This window comes from Bombus vancouverensis, chromosome 8 (genome assembly GCF_051014615.1).
Source record: "Bombus vancouverensis nearcticus chromosome 8, iyBomVanc1_principal, whole genome shotgun sequence".
NCBI classification, from domain to species: Eukaryota; Metazoa; Arthropoda; class Insecta; order Hymenoptera; family Apidae; genus Bombus; species Bombus vancouverensis.
The window spans coordinates 1999362-2019810 of record NC_134918.1 but is presented as its reverse complement, the minus strand read 5'-3'; the positions used below and the strand labels follow the sequence as shown (position 1 = coordinate 2019810).

Genomic DNA, 20449 nt, shown 5'->3' with positions numbered 1-20449 from the left:
TCTCGTTGTTTCCTGGTCTTTTCCAATAGTGGTAAACTTTGATTTATAAATCGCGAAATTTTAACACCATCGGCCGGCGTGCGATGATGAACAGAGTTGGAGCGTAGTAACGAGAATGTAAGAGAAATACGGAAAATGTTGATTTCGAACGCCGATAATAGTGATTTATAGGCTGATACCGTTCATGGAATCGACATATTTGTCGCCTAGTGTCGTTGCATTTCCCTTAAACGAAATTTATCGCCTTGTTGTGTCCTACCCTTGACAAAAATGATCGTGGACGATTCGTTACAATATCAAAGCGAAACAGCTTTGAAGACCGTCACGTTTCGTTATTTTGTCGGAGTTGTAACGTTAAAAATGCATAAAAGTAAGCGTTCTTTGGCCGTTTCGAAAAAAGAGATCTCGGAAGAGTCGGTATAGTCAGCACCGATATTTTTCATCGTTAACGTCAATTAATACGTTGGTCGTAAACGAAAACTCAGTTTCCACCCTTGGCGAAAGAACGTCTCCATCTGTGTTCGGTTGAAGCTTCTCGTCGAGAACTCTCGGTTGGTAACCTACCTCCTTTCTTGCCTGCTACAAGAATAATTCTACGCTGGCTTCACGGCCGATGCTGCCACCAACGATCAGCTTTAGAACCTTCCCTTATCGAAAACGATTCCGGCTTTCTCTGCTCGATATAATACGCGAAGACTTCGAAAATCGCTATCGGAGATTATGTACGCGTTGAAATTAAAAGTTATCGCTACCTTAATCTTATCGAATCTGTTATTGCATCGCGATCTAGATCCAATTGATAGGATTCGCAGTATACAATCGCGTAAAAAATATCGCGTTTTAAAGAAAAATGCGTTGAAGCGATGAGCATAATCGGATGAATAGCGCCGGGGCTAATTCGAGCTCGAAAATCCAATTGACTCACACCATGACGAACGCGGCCTAAAGGTCATACATGCAGCATTAGAAATTTGGAACCGACTCAAAAATTCTCGCCGCTATTCACGCTGAATAACCCCTCGTACTCACCGTACGGTGTCGTGGTATCCCTTCTGTCTTGTTAACACCGGCCTTTCCCGTCTCCGTTTGCTTCCCTTTTCCCTTCTCTCGCTCCTGTTCCGCTCCTCTCTCGGCTCCTTTCTCTTTCGATCATCTAAGAATAGAAATGCGCGGTGGTTTTGCGGCGTGAATTTTTGTTTCTTCTCAGACTCGTGCTGATTTCTCGTCACGCGTTCTCATCTAACGAATCAAACTGGAATCTTTCGCCTCTTCGTTACTCGCCTGCGTTTTCTTTGCTTGCTCGCACATGCAGCGTGCCACCGTCTCTTTATTCCCTTGCCTTTTCTTTGCTTCTTTCGCCTAGGTAAAACGCTACAGAAGAGACTCGCCGAAGGTACAGAGCGTCACAGCCTCCCTGTCCATAATCCGCGCAATTTTTCCTCTTTCACTCTTTTTCCTTCTCTTCCTCTTCCTCTCGTCAGCTTTCTTCGTTTCTGGTGTATACAGTTCGTGCATCTCTTTCTCTTCCTGGTTTCGCCGTCCTCGCGTAGGTGGTGCATGACGGGTTTCCACTCCCTCTCCTGCTTCATTGTAACTCTTCCGCTCCCACTCCTTCTTTCTCTCTGTCAAGAGGGCTTATACGTACACTCTTATAAAACGTGGGTCAACTTTCCTCTTGTCCTCTTTGCAGGAATTTTCGTGATTATCTCTCAACTGGCGTAAAGTCGGTTTTCTTCGCCGCTCTGCCTTTTCAAATCACCACGTTCCAGATCGCGAACTACCGTGACACGCGAGTCTCATCGCCGAAGGGCGGTCGATTTAAAAAAAAAAATAGGCTTTATTTCGCCCGTGGCGAACACTTTTGGTAGGAATTCGTTTTGCTCGTTTGGATTTAGTAAATTAGACGCCGGTTACTTGTGCTCTTCCTATGCTTTTCCTTAGCCCGGCTAGATATGTCCCTCTTCTCTCCCCGGGTGTCCACGTGTGTATCAGTAACACTCCTCTCTTCTCTCTCCGAGACGTGGGACGATCCTCTGTTGGACTCTATATAAACCAGCGGGAACTCGCAGGCTGGCCCGAGTAGTTCGCCAACGGCGAACAGTTGGTACGGATCTTTCTCTCTGATCGTTCGTCGCTGATCGTGCGTGCGCGTGCGTGTGTCACGCAGAGGTATCTTCGACGTTGCTTCACGAATTTTCCGGATGACCAAGATCGCGTTCGACTAATTTTTCAAGTAGTAGAGGTAGAACATCGCAAATTGTTGTAAGCTGTGCGAAAAAGCATGACCAACAGTGAGTCACTTCACGCATTCACAGATTGAGACGTAGTCGGCATTGTCTGCCATGTTGCTTGCATCGAGTGCACGCATTTTTTTCTGGAGTATCAGTTGCGTCTCTGGCAATTCATATCTACTAATAGACGAGTGTAAAGTTGCGTGGAAATTAAAGCGTTTCGGGTAGCTTTCTATATATACAGACCGAAATAGTTGAATATTTATCGCGTTTAATTAAAACAAAATTAAACTTAACGCAATTTCTATCGAAGTTTCGACACGCGTCTTGGTCGTTCGCGAGAACTTCGATCGTGGATTCGTTACTACCTACGCAATACTTTTTCAAGGACTGGTTTCCCGGAAAGTGCTGGAAATTTTGCAAGGATGGAGTCTATCACGAAGGCGGGGCGAAGTGTGGGCAGTGGTGTATATCGGGTGGCAGGTGCTTTCGCTCGAGGAGCCAGAAGAGTTTTGTCTTACGTTCCACTTTTGGGCGTCGCTGCGGTCCCAACGGAAGTCGAGGAGGCCGAACCTTCCGCGGTACGACACGGAAAGCGTTTGCGTTTCTTCGCGTATCTATTCAACCCTCGTCGAGCTTTGATTTTGTCGTATAAAGAGAAAGAAATGGCAATAGCCAGCAGGAACTAGCCCATCGAACATTTCCTTCGATCTCGGACTACTTCCGGTTGCGCGATACCGAAACAGAACGAGTGCGTTTCCGGTGCAGATTAACCGTTCCCAGATGGCTTCGTTCGCAGGGATTAATGGTTGTCGTATCCGTTCGAAGTCCGTGGTTAATTTCGCATTGTTCGCCGGGTTATCGGCCGAAGAGAGGAACGAGTGGCGGAGGACTCGTTTCACCTGAATACTTAATATTTTATTTATGTCTGCCGCGTGGCGTCGCGCCGCGGTAGGCTCTCGTTGGTCGATACTCTTTTTACGTAATAGTCCATTGTTCAATGCGTTGGAACATGCAGCGGAAAGAAAGGTAAATCGACACCGATAAACGGTGTGGCGGCGACGTCGCGCCGGGCTGTCGGTACGCGCTATGCAAAAATAGTCATCCGCGAGAGAGGCTCGAGTCGAACGCGGTGAAAGCTTGCAAAATGTTTTCTCGGCTCACGAAGCTCAAGAAGAACGCCCAACGTCGACCAACGCCTCGAACGAAAATAGCGTGAAAAGATCATACTCGGCGAGACTTTCGTTTACCTCTCGCATTCCACGTGGGTGAACGCGTTTTAAGGTTTCGCGTATCGAATTATAGCCGTGCTCGAGCGAAATGAACGTGATACGCGCTGGGTTAATCCACGCAGAACCGTTGGGCGAATAGATGAAAATTAATATTGGTCGAATTAGTCTGTGTTCGACGCGAAATTTAATCGCGTTGCCGGTGTGACACAAATTCAATTTACGACCGATCGCTGATCAAAGCCGGTCCCTGAATCGTTTTCGCGATTCATCATTCGTTAATAGCTAGTCAACTTTATCGAACTTTCGACCGAGCCGGAAAGTTGCGTTCATGAAAATTCGATCGCTCGGCCCGTTTCGTTCCATGGACGCCGGACGGGAATAGACCAGAAAGCCGCGCCATTTGGAAGCGTGACACACGCAAGACGTGTTTGCTAGAAGGCCGTTTACACGCTGCTTTAGGCTTTTCGTGACTTTCGTGCAAGATCGATATTTCTGTTATCAACGATCGTCCGCATCGTAGGTTTCTCTTAGCGTAAATCGTATCTCCCGCTCGATGTTTACGTTTCGCTCGAATACTTAAAAATCAGAAATTCTGGTCGTGACCTAGCGTAAATACGCAAATTAGTAAGGCCTTGTCTTAATATTTAGCTCTTTCTTATCTTAATAATTAGGTCTTCGTGTGTAGCCTTGTTGATTTGCCTCGATGCGGATATTAAACGCATCTTTCCTCTCGGGCTCCGTTTACATGCCAAGACCGATATTACTGTCGGATACGCTCCGGTGAACCGGATAAATACTGCTGTCGTAATTCAATTCTAGGGAAGGTCGGTAAATAGCAAAAAAAAAGGAAGAAAATAAAATAAAAGAAAAGAAAGAAGAGGAAAAAGACGGAGGAATGAAACGCGTTTGCCTACTACGAGCGGACGAGAGAGAACGTTACACGATATACGCATTTAGCTCGGGACAATGAGTAATCAGCGATAGAGAAACGGCAGAGTGTTTCGCGAGAAAACGATGCATCACCAATCTTTTTAGGAACGCGTTGTTCATCCTTTAATGTCTGAGTCTTGCTGCTCGTGTTCATAACAGACCGTTTCCGCCGCGTTAACGACACGTTCCTCCGTTACATTTTCATTAATTTTTTCTTTTCGCACGCAAAAAGGAGTCAAACTGCTCGTGGAAAGGAAAAGCGTACATTCGTCGAATGGGAAGGAAGTAATTAGTCGTTACAGCGTAAACAGATACACGTTATAGCCGTGCGATATCGCGTTTACATCCATGTGCGCCGGGTTCATATCGTTCAGGAATGAAAAGCTGCATATCTGATCGCTATCGTCCCATAAATTTATGCGCTCGCCAGATCTCCGTAACGTGGACCAACCGACAGTTGTTGCACGAGGGTAGCACGTGTCCGTGCCACGCGTCACCCTAGGTAATATTTTTTGCGGAACAGGAAATTGATTCTAGTATAGGTTCTAATGTGACCCGCGTACCAGCTGTTATACAGCTGATATCGAGGTAGGATAATTCGCACGGATCAACGAGCACAATGTCTGGCGTACATACGTTTACGACTCGAAGTGTAGTAGAAGAGCGAGGCTTCTTAGTAGAAACTTGTAGTCGAAGCTTATCCTAATTTTTATCGTAACTCGATTACGACGAATATTAATTTTGTATGATATTAGGTTTACATTGCGTCATTTTCTGGAGAACTCGCTGGGTTTTCTTAGTTGAGATTTCATTGGGTACTCTTGGAGAGGATTCAAACAAAGTGTCGAAATCTGCAACCTTCGCGTAAATATATTTTTAGAGTAGGTAACGAGAACATTGTGCGTAGATTTTCCTTTACCTCCGTCTGCGTTCGCGGACTTTGATTGCTTGCTCTAACGCTCGTCTTTCGTTATAGAGTTATTGCGACTGTTTATAACCTACTCGTGATCAAAGTTGGTCGACAGCCAATGATGCATCGGCAGAGACACGCGAGTTTTGGTACCGTTTGCCCGATCGATTTCGCCGCGAGAAGAAACCGAAGGTAATCGGAAGTTTATTACCGCGGTGTCCCTTTCTACCGTTGACCCACAGGACGGACAATGGCCTGAAGAAAGATCTTGGCCAACGGCCAAACTTCTGCTTGTCCTTTTGTTACTTAGTTTCCCCTGAAGTTTAGCCAAATTTGTAACGCGAATTCGCGAGTGCTTTGACTTTTCGATTCCTCAGTCGTTCACCGCGAGGTCGAGAGACTCTGACAGGTAAACGTCCGTTTCTTCGTCTTTAGCTAGAGGCGAAATATTCCGAGATAGTACGGAAGAATGTAGAGAGCATCGTTTCACGTGGAAAATTTCTTTACTTGAAAAAATTGTGTACACAGTGCTGGCGAAACACGGGAATCGGAACCGTCTGAGAAAAAACACTCCGCTTTAGAAAGCCCTCGTGTAGAACCCTTCAGGGGCTGTAATTCTTTAAGCGAGAGGCTTACCCTTTACGAAAAAGCATGGGAGGAACGGCGAGAAGGGGTTTCACTTAACCAGCCGATCGATACGAGGTCTGCAGACGATAAAGCACGCGTTGCGTTCCGCACGTCCGGTTTCTGTTTCCCTCTTCGGTTTCAAGAATTGATTTCGTTCTACTCATATTTTTTCTATTTGCGCCAAGCCGCGAGGATGGCTGAAATCGAGGTCTACGTACTTCTTAGTTGAACGAATATCGAAGAACGAATAACACCTATTGGCCTCGAGTAACAGTGTCTTCTTTCTTTGGAATTCGGAGGACACGTTCTACGAGCGACAACTCGACTCGGATGCCAGATACGCGTTTTAGAAGCAACAGTGGAGCAACGTTATTAATAAAATCAGAATCAATTACGTCTCGCTCGTAACGAGCGCTCGCTGACACAGTGACACGATTGGCTACCCCTGAAAGGATGACGTTCGTACCTCGGCACCCTATGGTTCGCTCATTTTTGTACCCCTGTGCGCGTCCCTTATGGGAACATCCACCCTTCTGTGAACTTCTCTTGTCTACGAGTCGCTAGGTTGTTCACCCTTCTTTCTATTCGAATTGCTTAGAGAGCATACCCCAGCCTCGAGAGCACGGGCGACAACTGTTAAGTTGGTCACCCTCCACGACGAATAAAAAAAGAAAGAAAAAAAAATAATATCGCGCTTCGATGAACCGGCATTCTTTTTCCAACACAATATCGTATAGCCCGCCGTGAAGATTGCGTTGATCAACGCGCTTGAAATTGTTCACTTTTCACTCGATGTATCGTTTTCTTTTTTTTTATATAAACGATTTCTACGAAAATGTTGCAGGGTGGTGAAGAAGCGGAAAGTGGATCAGCCACGGCAGGTAGTCCGGTTGAAGAAAAATCAGCAGTAAGTAGTCCAACAGCGGAGAACGAAGCCGCCCCTGTAGCAGCGGCACCAGCACCGTCGACCGAGGCGAAGGAAGAAAGCCCAGCATCGGCCGCTAGTAGCCCTACCGAGGAAAAGACAGAGGAACCCACTCCCTCTGCCCCAACTCTTGTCCCTGTCGAGGAAAAGAAAGAGGAGGTCGAAAAAGTGGAGGCCGAGAAAAAAGTAGTCGAGGTCAGTCCAGCCGGTGGTCAGTTCATAGCGGACCCGGTAGAAGTCTCCGTATTCCGAGTCCAGACAGTCGCTACGCCGTCTATCATTGAGAGGAAAACCAGTGAGGATATTCCTTCCTTGCCTCCGTCCAGTCCACCACCAACCCCCATAGATACGTCGCCTTTGCAGCAGGCTCAGCAGGCCGCGGCGACCGCGACCGCGCTAGCGGAGGCCCTTAAGCTGCCTGCCGAGGCTGCTGACAAGGATATAATTACACCACCAGCCTTATCTTCCCTCTGCCCAGAACGTAACGACCCGTCAACACCAGCCGCGGAATCTCTCGATGCGACTCCCCAGATGCGACCGCCCATTTCTTCTGTCGACGAACCCCCAACAAAATCGACTCTTATCCCTGAGAGCGTAGAAGCTCTGCCGCTGATAGATACAGACGCGCCTAATCCTCCGGACGATGTTACCAAGAATTTAGAGTCGCTTAGCGCCGGTGACGCCAATAAGACTACCGAGGTCGACGCTCTCCCGTCTCTCGAGAATGATGCAAAAAGTCTTCATAGCGTTCCAGTTAACGAACTGAAACAACCATCATCTGAGAGCGATGTCAACCAAAAATGTGTAAGGGAGACAACTCCCCTTACCGAGGGGAGCGACGTCGAAAAGTCTTGCGAGCTCAAAGTCGATGAAAATGTCGCGAATCCTTCGCAAAAGATACAGGTCGAACAACCTTCGCAGTTATCGGATAGAGTTAGCAATCTCGACGGCGGCGAGTTGATCGAAAACGAAACGTCGCAAGTAGTTCTAGAGAACGTAGTGAAGGAGGAGTTCGTTGCACGCGAGAAAGAAAAGGTACCGGAATCGGTTAATATAAAGGAACGTGTCGAAGAACCAGTCGAAGAGATTATCGAGCCGAACGAAGTTGTTCAAGAAGATATCGAGCGAGTGGAAGAAGCCGCCGTTATCGATCCACCAGTTTTGACCGTTGATGCGATCGTGGAATCCGAAGAAGGTCCCGTTCCGATTTCCGAAGAAATCTTAGTAGAGGCAAAGCCAGCGGTTGTCATTCCGGAGGACGAGGATGTGACGAAAACGCCCGTCGAAGAAGTAGCGAATAATTCGAAGGTAGATATTGAGTCGGTCCAAGTCATTCCGGAAGCGGACGACAAATTGGAAACGGAAACGGAACCCGACGTTGCCGTACCTACGGAAGAAATTCTCATTTCCGAAGTACCGGAAGAATCGAAAGATCCATTTGTTTCTAACGAAGCGGTGATCGATCCTGTTACGCCTATTACCGATTCCACGATCGAGAACGTTATCGACAAAGTGATAGACACACCCGAGATGATTAGGAACGAGGAGGAATCGATGCCTATGCCGCCTCCACCTTTGTCAGAATCACCCGTGCCTAGTCCTCAGGAAAAATTTGATTTAGAAACCGTAAACGTGGCGGACAATTCGAACACAGTGCCTTCCCCCGTTGTTCACACAGAGTCTCAGATTTTAGACGTAGAACACGCACAAGAAGTGGACGGATCTCCTCTTTCACTGCCGGAACAGACGAACGAATGTTCTAGCGCGGATATTCCCGTTCCCCAGGCAGATGACGCGTCGTTGAAAACGTCAGACAGTCTGCCGCCCTGTCCTGTTAGCGAGAAAACCACGTATCTCGCGAACGAAACTCAAGCGAATCTCTCTTCGTCCAGGCTGGAAGACGTTCCTGGTCTCACGGACAATTTTCCCACAGCCCTTGAGGATACGACCCAACAGTTAGATTCCTTCAAATATCCCTTACCGCCGGAAGAGCTCTCTTGTCCGCTCAATGTGTCCGAAACGAATAGCGAGCTTCCAATTCCCGACGAGAACGCGTCCAGTTTAAGAAACCCGACAGAGACACTACCGATACCGCCTAGAAGCCCCAGTCCTTTGTCCAATGTCAGTATCACGTCTGGCCTAACAACATCCACAAAAGACTCCTCACAAACACTGTTGTACGACGACCAGAGCAATCGAGAGTTCAAGATGGAATCGGTGTCGATAAGCCTCAATTCGTACAATGAGTCCGACATTGAATTAAAGGAGAGGTTAGCAGAGTCTCTGGCGGAGACTGAGAAGCAGGAAGAGAGCTCGGTTTCGTGTCAGTTGTCAAACAACGCCACGTCGTCGACTACTATCCAGGAGATCCATCAGGTGACTAACATGTAACACAACCTCCTGGCATGAATTCAGGCAGCCAAATACCTTTGGTGGCGCCTCGTTCCAAGTATCTCGTCGTACGGTCCGCACAAACCAATCGTCTCTGTGAATATAGTCTGAAAATATCGACTTTCTCCCGTTTTCCCCATGTTCCCGATGCTCTGTCCAGTGCTCTGTCGCCCGACACATATCGCGTTTTGTACCTTCGTTCAAACCTCCACACATCGAATCCCAGATAATCGACCATCATCCTCGGTATCTCAATTTCTCACCTTCGCTTTACGACGTTCTCTCGACGAAGGGTAATCGAATGAGACCGAGACTGGCACATCGACGTCTGTGGGTTTTTGCACGAATTTCATCTAAACGATCGACAGAATCCTTGTCTCGGCGTATCTCCATGCACGATATGGAATAGAAAATCTAAACAGAATCGATTGTGTCGCAAAACACATTCTTCCCTCATGGTATATGTCCTTTCTCTCTCTCTCTCTCTTTCTCTTTTTTCTTTCTTTTTCTCTCTTTCTCTCTCTCTCACTCTCTTTTTTCTTCTGTCTCTGGTCCTTAACACACGATCCAGCGTTTTTTTTTTTAAAGAAAGGGTCTCGTCGAATGCATCCTTCGTTCTGTCGAACGTGATTAACAACACGTCTACTCTGTTGCTGACAACTCCTATGACGCTTCCACCACCAACCATTACCAGAACAACCGTTACTGCCATCACCTGTGTTGTTTGCCTCTTGGTTTTCTTGACAATATTAACACGACTTGTTATTCGAATCGAGGCGCTAAAGTAGAGCATTTGTAGCTCGACACATAGATAAACGAGCAAGAAACATTCGCTGCACTAGTCGAGTCCAGTTTCCGTAGAAAATTTCTTTTTCGTCGGAACGCTGTCACTAATATAACATAGCCGCTCGACTTAGACGAATTTCTAGCGTGAATCTCATTGATAGACGTAAACATTAAACTAATTGTATACACGTAAATAGCTGAGGTTTTTAGAACTTAATTATGGCATAGAACTTATTTATTAGACATCGATACTATCATATGCTCTTTCCGTAATTGCATCTGTTTTGTCGTTAGCATCTTGTATTGCGCATGCAGAGTTTTCTTATTCGAGGGTTTATCAGCAGGGTTTCCAATTCTTTGCGCTGTTCGAAAAGCATGAGGAGCGATTCTGTCCCGCCACATGGTGGTCGTCCTTATGGTAGTCATGTCGAGTATCTATTTACTTGTCTATGGGAAAATAATCCTTATCGTTCGTTTCTCAAGTGGCTCGACAGAATCGACCTTTACGTCTTTTATCCTCGTAGCATGTTGGGATTTGGACTTGTTGCGGACGTCCAACTTCTCCGATCGAATCCTTTAACAAGGAGATATATACATTACAGAGCACTCCCGAACCCGAGGCCCCAGTAGAAAATAACGTGGCTCATGACAGTACGACAGAAAGTTCAGCCGACGCTATCAAGGTTACACCAGCCGTCCCAAGTGAGGTACCCGCCTCTCCACCATCTGCCCCAGCCATTACCGAGGATGTCGCATCGGTAGCTAAGGTAATATCGTGTCAACCCGATTTTGTACTCTATACGCTCCTATCTTTAGTAAACGTTGTAAATACGCAATATATGATGATCGCCAACAGATCGTTCGCGCGGGTTAGCGCGAACGATTCCGAGACCATTAACGCAGTTTAATGTCCAAAGAAGAATAAAGTGCGAGGGGCCATCTGATTAGCATCTTAATATAGTTTAATTCTTTACTTGTAAGATATCGACGTAGTTCGACGATACAACTATTAATAGTTATCTCATTTTCTTTTTTCTTTTTTTTTTGTTAAAGGCTATCGAAGAGATGGACATAAGCGATAAGGCTGTTGCGGCAGCAACCATCGAGTGTAATACGAACGTAAGTAGAGTATACAAGTTCTTTTTGTCGACAAATGCTTGTATGCACATTCTTATCGAACGTGTAATTTATTTGCTGTTTACAGGAAATTATCGCGGAAGCACATTACCAAAACAACATAAACGAATAAACACCACTAACCGAATTGTATTTTGGGAAGAAGAAAGTTCTTTTCTCTCGTTAAAACCAAAAAAGTATATTATATAGATATGTATATTTGGACCATTCCTGCAACTAAACAGAAAATAACGTTCTTTCGTTACGAGCAACAAAAAAATGGATGTGACCGCGACATCGCGAGAACATATAGACTTTATAGTAGGCCTATTAATAATTATTAGATGGCATTTGACGGCAGGGCGAAAGAGAAAGTTCACGAAACGTGAACGGTTGTATCATCCAAGAGAACGGGGTTACGAGGATGAGCCAGATAAAAAAAAAGAAAAAGAAAGAAAAAAAAATGATTCCGAAAATGTGTAGTGCCGTTCGCGGATGGTATATCGAAGCAGATAATTCTTACTGTTCTTTTTCGACACGACTGAAATATTTTCAACCGTGGGCCCTGCTTATTTGTAACATCGTAACAAGTGGCCCTGCTGTGTAAAAAATTTAGAACCTGTCATTGTTGCTATACATAAATCGTATTATGTGACCATCGCGCGGCGGACAAGCGATAAAAACGAACATTCAAATTAAAACAAAATAAATAATGGTAACAAAAACTTCGTTTGTCGCGAATTCCAAAAAAATACTCATCGAGGCGCGACCCCTCGTAACTACATATGTATTGCTATATCGAGAGAGTATAAAGAACAAGAAAGCTGTAATAAAAAAAAAAAGAAAAAAAAAAGAAAAAACAAGGGAAGATCAGAGACTGATGGAACAAGGTGTGCGTGTGTGTTCGAATGTGTGAGAGAGCGTGAGAGCTAGAAAGAAGAAAATGAGAGAATGAATATCGAGTGTCAAGGAAAGAAACAAGGAAAATAGGAAAGAATAATTTGGGATATGTCTCTTCGCCAGAGTGTGAACAGAAAAGGAAGAGAGATAGGATGGACGAAAGCAGAGCGAGAAGAAAAAAGTTATTAAAAGATATGTCAAAGCGCACGAGTAATGAAACACTCGCATCGCGATTTTAAGGACAGTCGATTATTTTGCTCGTATTTCTTTCGCGGTCCTTGTTTTTCTTTATAATTGTACAATCGAGAAGTTTTATGTTGTAACGAGGAACTGCACACTTCTACGTATGACTTTGGTACGCGCGAGCACTCGATACAATTACACACATGTAAGGACATTACACGCCAATGCGTACATACGTATAATTCAACACACGAGATAAGGAAAACATACAGTACGTCGAGACAGTGTAAGTGATATATAATCTAGACATAGAGAAAGCGTTTGTGTAAATTCGGCGTTTGTCCTTCGGAATGCTACTTCTCCATACGAGAATACTTACGAGGAAGCCTATTCGTAATTTTATAATAATCACTAAAATATCGCCTAATTACAATTACGAAACATGCACAATTACCATTCAAAACGGATTCGTTTCTACGGATCTTCAGGAGTAAATAATTACCTATGACAGCTTTTTTTATTAAGACCGTAGCGTAGATCGTAAAGTTAAACGAAAAGCGCATATATGTAAATGCTCCAAAATCTCAGAATACATGTAAGTGTTAATGGAGCGAGCGTTCATTGTGCCCGCGACCGGCATTGATTTTTAAACGATACATAATGAGTAAGGAGAAAGAGGTAAAATTAAAAGTTGTATAGTAAACCTTTCATTAAATATATTGTCCGTAATGATCTTTACAACGAAATTTTTTCGAGGCAAGTTTTGGCGACGAGAGCGAACTTTTTATTTAAAAAAGGAAAAAAAATAAAAAAAAAATCCTTGAACCCGACTGATCTGTGCATTCGAATTATCAATCGTTAACGCTGAGGCACCATCGACGCAAGCCTCCTCGTTTATTTATTTTGAGCGTCGAAACTACAAAATTGTAAATGAGATTTTTGAGTCGATAGTGCCTCGGACACAGACCAACAGTCTTCAGTATCTTCGATGAGCAGTTATAATAGTAATTAAACTATTCTACATTTATCTATAACCTATAATAAACTGTGGAACAAGTGTAAAACCACGTGTACTTATTTGATCTTGGAAATTTACTGCGATTATACATTGAGTGTAACAAATCCTTTTATTATTGATTAATTTGTTTACATCTGAGTTATTGCACTATATTTTCCATGGTATTTATAAACGTGTCCAATTCGTCTTTGCTTAATTCCAAATCTAGAATACGTTTTGAGTCCTTACTTTCAAGAATGAGGTCTAACTGAAGAAGGGGCTCTCTTAAAGAAGCTAATTTGCTAGACCCCATTACAAGCTGTAAGAATAATGCAATTAATAGCAATATACCTTGAACAATTTTTTTTATTAATTTACCTTTAATCTCCAGTCAAAGTCAATTACTGTGTCGTGCTTTTCTTTAGAGTATTCCATCAACAACGCATCTGTTAATTGTTGTCTTCTCACTTTCAAACATGATAATATATTTTGTTGAATTTGCTCAGGTAATTCGTGGTACTCTTGTGGCATCTAAAGGGAATTATATTTACTAATATGAAAGTTTTATTTGTTTCATGAGAATATTAAACATACCTTTTCTTCTGTTAAATATAACGAAGCTGGATTTCTCAGGAGCATAGATATTAATTTATATGTTTCTTCGTATTCTTCTTTACTCCAATCCATGCTATTTACGAACTTATGATAGGTTGGACCTGGTCTGCCACATATTTCATCCACGCAAGCGTGCAACAACTAAATTATACGGATTAATTTTTCAACAAATAAATAATTTCTTACTCTGTTGATCATTGTAGTACTTACTTCCTTCAAAACGTGAATTTTGTCCTCACCAAAGAGGTTAAGGTACAACGTTTGAGCAGTCTCCATAATTTGCAAGTTTCGTAGAACTTTCTGTGTATTTCGAATTATAAATAACAAAATTTAGTAAATTTTGGCACGTTTGTTTGTGCATTTATTTTACATGACAATAGTCGTACATTGCAGTTTCATTTACATTACACATGACAGATAAACTTAAACATCATTCACAAAAATAGTTACAAATAAATTTATCGTATATAAATGAGAAATTTCATATTTCATTCATATATTATTAAAGTTGATACTTCTAATATTTCACGGTCCGAAACGTACGAAAACTCATTGACAACTGACAAATTCGTTTTATCGCCACCTGTGACTGGCAACGATTATTTTAAGCGAAAAGTATATATATATGTCTATATGTATGTAGAAAGGAATAGTGGTATTGTAATAAGTCTAAGATTTATTAACATAAAAAATGAAATGTAAAATGAGTAATAATACGTATAACAATTTCTTACAACATATGTATATGTTTAGAATATTAATGCCATATCTCGGGAGAAAAACTGTATTTACTAACGTGACTACTAGATGGCGATAGTGTAACCTTTAGAAGCTTGTCGCGCCATTTTTTATATAAAATATAATTCAACTGTTCCGCGCACGCGGGTGTATATTTGAAACGTTATTAAAGTGTTCCTAGTAATTAAGATGAATATAGTGCCATCGAATATCGATCCGGATAAGATGAAACTCCACGAAATTTGCTTAAAGTTAAATTGAAATTTTATTGAAATGATACTCATGAATTTCTTTATACAACTGTACTGCTTAATTTGTTGCCTACGTCTATATATGTATATTGCCTAGAAGTGGTAGCGAGTACAATAGTAAGCTGAATGTCGAATGACGTTCTGTACATATTCGCGATTATTAACGATAGAATATTCGACACAAAAAGATCGAAAAAGACGGTCTTGATTCATCGTGTACATTCGACCACAGATCAAGCGTAAAAGATTAAATAGTCAATAGCGCAACTGAATGCCATCTGTATGAATACGTTTTCGTCATATTTCAGATTCGTATTCAGATCGTAGTTCATAATGGACGCGCATAAAAGTTTCAGGAGTGAAATTGAGTGCAAGTGAAATGGTAATCTACACCCGATTGTACATGATGTTTCCATGGCCACGTAAATGCTAGATCGGCTATGAAATCGATTTCACGATCAAGTCGGCTACTACGTACGTACATATTATAATAATGCATATAAAAGCGTACAAAACACGTTTAGGGGGTGCGATACGAAATGTTCACAGCTCGAATAACACATCGAGTCAATCGTACTTTGCTCCTTTTCTTCTCGTATACTTCGAAGGTCCGTCGTTTGTATAGGTTAACGATGATCCTGCGGTGGATCCATCGAGAAAATATTCGTTGTATGCTCGTACCATTCGTTTTTTGTTGCTGTCGTGTCGACTTGCTCTTTTATAAAATACATATAGACATAATGGAACAAGGATGCCACGTTATGGCACGAATTCTAAATGTCCTCGGCGGGAACATAAGAACAACGAGTACATTGACGGACTCATGTTAGGTCTCTGCGCAGTTACTTCTCGCGTTCACCGTTTCTTCGCTTTGGTATACAACCATCGATATTCTCTACATAGCCGATCGACTGTCTGTTAGTCTATCGCTTAGTCTAATGAACTTTCAAAGAGAATCGTCTGGTACAGAATAGGGACAGGATCTCGGACTAGGCTCGTGGTCCTATGACAATCAAGTCTTTTGTCACCAATCGTAAAACTGGCGCTGCTAGCGCTATTGGCTATAAGGAGCAATCGCGTCTCTCTCTCTCTCTCTCTCTTTCTCTCTCTCTCTCTCTCATCAGATCTACTAAATTTCAGCCACAGCTGAACAAATCGGTTATTTGAAATTTACAAAATCAAAGTATTCGTGCCCCTCGATCTTTGAACAGTGTCTGGATCAAGATTCGAGTATAACGAACTATATTGTAAACCGATTACACAAGAAGCTTTTCTATTTTTACTAATATCCAAACTTTGCTGTTCGAGAAGAATCAAAGGGCGATTAATATCGGATCGTATATGATACGAATAATCACGGTCGACTATAGTAGCGCTTCGTTATGTGTCTAATCACTGTACGCAATCACCGATTCGAACTTTTCTCCATTTGTAACGATAGAAAAAAAGGACAAAATATAGTGACAAGGTTGACGGCGAAAATAGCAGGGTACATTTATATATAACTGCTTGGAGGGCTACATATGTATACATATATCGAGTCTTACGCAAAGGTACTCGGAAAAGATGGCACCGTTCGTTTCATGTACGTCGCGCGCGTTCCACGCACTTTTGACTTGTTCGTTCTTCTTCTTCCTCCTCGGTTTCTTCTTCATTAACACTTGCTCTCTTTTCTCTCCTGCTTCTCTAGCTTCTGTATCGGTGGTTAAAGTTCGTGTGATAATTGGCAATCGCATCGAATTTGTCTTGTTTCCGAGGACACTTGCCTCGTCGCCCCATGTATTCACCAAACTCGCAGATTGGCATCGCGCACTCCTCATTTTGAATGCATCTGTAATTCGACGTAATGAACTCGTATACTCTCGTTATTACGAGAAAAGTAGCTGAAAAACGTTACTCACAATCTATCGCGAAGAGAGAAGAATCCTTTTCCTCGCTTGATCTTGATGCAGTTCTGGTCAGTTTCGAAGCAGGTGCACTGGCAGACGCCTTCGGGCGTCATCCTCGGTGTGAATTCCGAAGGACACCGGCACCTAATCGATGGGAAATTACACATTAGTCGTTGGTGGAGCCAATAACAGCCGATATCGAAATAGCGAAGGGTGGAGAAAAGCATATGAACTGGTATGAAAGCGATCGATGCAGGTATATGTACATAGATGTAAGAGGGAACTCACGGTTTTCTCGGCTGTGTCCTTCTCATGTTCTGAGGTTGCGGGGACGACTGATGATGCCTGTAGACTCTCTGTTCGGAGGGTTTCTCGTTGCTCGTGTCGTATTCGGTTCTCTCTCGACACTCGCATTCCGTGTGGTTGTAGAACGATAGCTTTTCCACTACGCTGCTGCCGCCCACGTTCGTCGTCTGCAAGAAAAACCAGGAACGAATCGTTATTATTCCGCGTTCTCCAATAACACGACGACGACGATTCGAAAAGAAAATCTCGGCTCGCTTGGAAAAGCAACGCGAGGGCGGTTGGTATCGCTTCGCTTTTAATTGAGTTTAATTAACCTTAGTCGGTTGGTTGGCTGATTGGTCTAAAGTGGAACCGTTCGCTGGCCAATGGTTAAATCAACGGAAAGGGGTTATCCGTATCGCGGGGCCACACGTAGCAACTCTTCCAATCGACACTAATTACCCTCGGTTACTATTTTTACGAGCAACGATATCCAGCCTCGTGCCTCGAACGATTCCACGGAACCGGGACACAAATTCGAACGAAATACATAATACATGTGGAAAGAGCCTTTTGAAATCGGGACCGTGGAAAAGCTAGTGTTTCGTTCGGTGTTAATTGCCGACCACCGGGCGATGCGGCCGGAATTTGCCAGTAGCTGATAAGTCTACTCTCGCATTTTAATCGTCCGCCTAGCGTTCTTCATCCTGGTATCGGGAACGTTGGATAGAAAGCTCGTAAATCGCGGAGGAAACGAAACAGTTGGTTTTCCATGAGAATACAGATTAGAGTGCCTGCGTTTCAGAACGCACCTGGCTCGAAAGGAACGCAACGTGACCGCGTCACGAGTCGAGTTTTAATCGAGCGTGTTTATAATTGCTGGCAAGGATCGCGGATCGAGGACCGATTGCTCGTACGCGTAATTGATCGTGTTAAGTGGGTCGTAGGATCGTGGCCGGGATCGATGACAATAGGCTAGCGGAACAAAATGCCGCGATCCCGTGTCCAAGGGTACCGGCGATCGGTCTCGATCTGCCGAGGTCTTATCGATGGGATTCCGCGGGTAGGCGCGGTGATCACGACGTTGCTTCAACGTCAATCAGTGCAACGTCGTGGGGATCAAAGGTCGAGAGAGAAGCATCGACAGACTGAGCCGTAATACCGATCGCTTATGCAATCGCTAATTGCGGGGAAGTTCAGAATCGCTCGTGACATCTTGTTGCTTAAGTCTCGTTCAGCCTCTTTCGTTCGTTCCGTGTGTCTCTATTACGCGTTACGTGGGCAAAGAAATATCACCGACACGATTGCTAACGAGAATGAAACGCATTTTATAATCGAACGCGTAAACCACTGAGATTTAACGACCAGAGAGGCGAATAAATACTTGAGACTCTGATCGAGGATATATGAAAGTCAACAGGTTGCTAATACGGTGGAACGAGAAGGTTCGCTTTATCGAATGTTAATATTATTCGCGGCTGGTGTACTTGGAAAGCAATCGCGGGATCTAGAATGAAGGAGCTCGAGGAAACTGAACCGATTGTCTTTGATAGAACGTATAAACGGGCGAACGTAATGGTAACGCGGGACGTTTCCATGGGATGAATAATAAAGAAACGCACGTACGGAGGACAAATTGCTTCGGTCGGTTCCTTTCCCGTTGACAAAACGCGAAGATCTTGCCGGGGTCTCTGTAATACGAACTGTGCTCGTAGGCTGTCTTCCTTCCTCTCCGACGTACTCTGTCAAGACGCTACGCCAGGATTGAGATTCGCGATCGTCTCTGACGAATAGCCTGGCCGAGAAATCGTGGTCATAAATTTTGCGCTACAGTGGCGTACCTAGCCTCTTATCCTATCTTGCAGGGTTCGAATTCGAATAACGCCGAAACACGATCTATCGATAGAATTTCGGTTTTAGCGATTTCCGAATACCTGGTGTCCGGTTCTTTTGTCGAAATTCGACGAAATCGTGCTGGGCGCATTCTTCTCCTACTAAACCCGCGTAGGGCAAAAATTTCGTAAGGTCACAATGGGTCGACGCCATTGTCATGCCGTTTTATCTTCTGGGCAGCGGCCATGGTGGCCTCCGTAGCGCTTTCTCGCGACGCATACATCCGTTTCGAATTTTTATATATTTTTTGCATGATTCTCTGACGAAAAATCGAGCGTGAATAATGCACTTCCGGCCGTGGCCCAGTGGGTCGGCCGCCTTCGCAAAGGGAGCCGAACAATGTCCCATGGGGTGAGACGGGACACCGAACGTGCACGCCCATACAACGTATAAAGTCAACTCGAATCTGTCCCCGATGGCAATCGAGTTCGTGTTCGACCTTTTGCTTCGCGCGACCCTTTTGCTCGTGAACGTATGCACGTCTCCATTACGAATTTTCCCTTTCGAACGGCCCGATTCGAGGATTCCCGATAACATCTCGCCGACCATGTTGCTCGAATTTGAAGGTTAGGAAACCAACATGGAAGGAAGATGGACGCGTGGGAGGAGAAACAAGTCGTTCAGGAGGATTCCTTCACGACTTTTTTCTCTTCGAATTCCCCAACGGCGCGTTTTCACGCGGAGATAGAAATTCGAACGATGTCACGATCGTAGGAGACGGTGTAGAATTCTCGACGAACGACAAACAGAACGATCGACACGGACGAATAGAGGGAAAGGTAGAAGAACGCGAGAGACAATCGCGGGGCTCCCTTCTGCAGGGAGACGCATACGTATCCTGAAATTTAATTTGTTCGTGCGTTATTTTCCTTCGGTAGGATCGAGCAGCTGACCGACCGCCTCATTAACATTCATCGTATCTCGCTCGGGGCACCTACTCGTGAATGAAACACGGCAGAAGCGGGCACGAAATCACGTGCACACGAGCCTCAGGATCGGTGAACCGTGTCGCTCGCGTCTTCCATTTCGTGCTCCACCCCGTGTTTCCTGCAATTTTCGGGATACGGGCACGCGTTCCGTGACTCGAGTCGCGATCCATCGCGACTCATCGCGACTCACGAATGAGACATCGAGCCGCGTCTCCGTTGCGAAACGTCCGATTGTATTCCGATGCATTTGTCGGCCGACCATTCCCGAGAGGTTGTACCAACTTACGGTACAAGACGCGGTAATTGCCTCTGGAAACTCTTCGCTGTCGCTGACTAACTATCCTAAGATTTTACCACCACTGGCGAATGCTTTACGAGCAAGTCTTGCCAGGAGAATGTAAACCACGAAAGCTTCCTTTCGGCTCGTTCCACCGCCGAGAAGAACTTTCTCGACAGAAGATACTCTCTCGACTCAACTCTCCAGGTATCTATCGCCTCCTTAGAGAAAATATTTCGTGGGTGGTCGGTCGGTCGATCCGCCGATATTGCTCGGAGATTTGATAAACGTCGTGTGTTTTTCTTCGTCGAGTGGTACGGCACGGCGTAGCCTGTGTTTTCGCA

General features: G+C 44.4%; 3 protein-coding genes across 8 annotated transcripts in view; 1 reads left to right on the top strand and 2 right to left on the bottom strand.

Moving 5' to 3' along the window:
* The window catches only part of LOC117164903 (uncharacterized), a 61439-nt gene extending 48462 nt beyond the window's left edge, over positions 1 to 12977 (top strand). For all 5 annotated transcript variants that reach the window (XM_033348342.2, XM_033348341.2, XM_076620350.1 and 2 more), the window contains 4 exons: positions 6775 to 9231; positions 10635 to 10799; positions 11086 to 11151; positions 11237 to 12977. In XM_033348342.2, coding sequence (XP_033204233.2) covers positions 6775 to 9231; positions 10635 to 10799; positions 11086 to 11151; positions 11237 to 11281 — 2733 coding nt within the window. In that variant the 3' untranslated portion in view covers positions 11282 to 12977. The remainder of the gene's footprint in view (positions 1 to 6774; positions 9232 to 10634; positions 10800 to 11085; positions 11152 to 11236) is intronic.
* Positions 12978 to 13339: 362 nt separating this feature from the next.
* Positions 13340 to 14670, bottom strand: LOC117164924 (COMM domain-containing protein 8). 2 transcript variants are annotated; one of them, XM_076620408.1, is made up of 5 exons: positions 14578 to 14670; positions 14054 to 14143; positions 13823 to 13984; positions 13607 to 13759; positions 13340 to 13547 (listed from the first exon to the last, which is right to left on the bottom strand). In XM_076620408.1, exons 2-5 carry the CDS (start codon positions 14117 to 14119, stop codon positions 13389 to 13391), a joined length of 540 nt encoding a protein of 179 aa, XP_076476523.1. In that variant the 5' UTR covers positions 14120 to 14143; positions 14578 to 14670; the 3' UTR covers positions 13340 to 13388. The 2 variants fall into 2 exon arrangements, with proteins under 2 accessions (XP_076476523.1, XP_076476522.1); XM_076620407.1 differs by lacking the exon at positions 14578 to 14670 and adding an exon at positions 14230 to 14555.
* A 152-nt stretch (positions 14671 to 14822) lies between these two features.
* The window catches only part of LOC117164909 (uncharacterized), a 59797-nt gene continuing 54170 nt past the window's right edge, over positions 14823 to 20449 (bottom strand). Inside the window, exons 4-6 of the mRNA XM_033348359.2 lie at positions 17010 to 17194; positions 16734 to 16865; positions 14823 to 16663 (exon numbers count right to left, since the gene is read on the bottom strand). Coding sequence (XP_033204250.2) covers positions 16519 to 16663; positions 16734 to 16865; positions 17010 to 17194 — 462 coding nt within the window. The 3' untranslated portion in view covers positions 14823 to 16518. The remainder of the gene's footprint in view (positions 16664 to 16733; positions 16866 to 17009; positions 17195 to 20449) is intronic.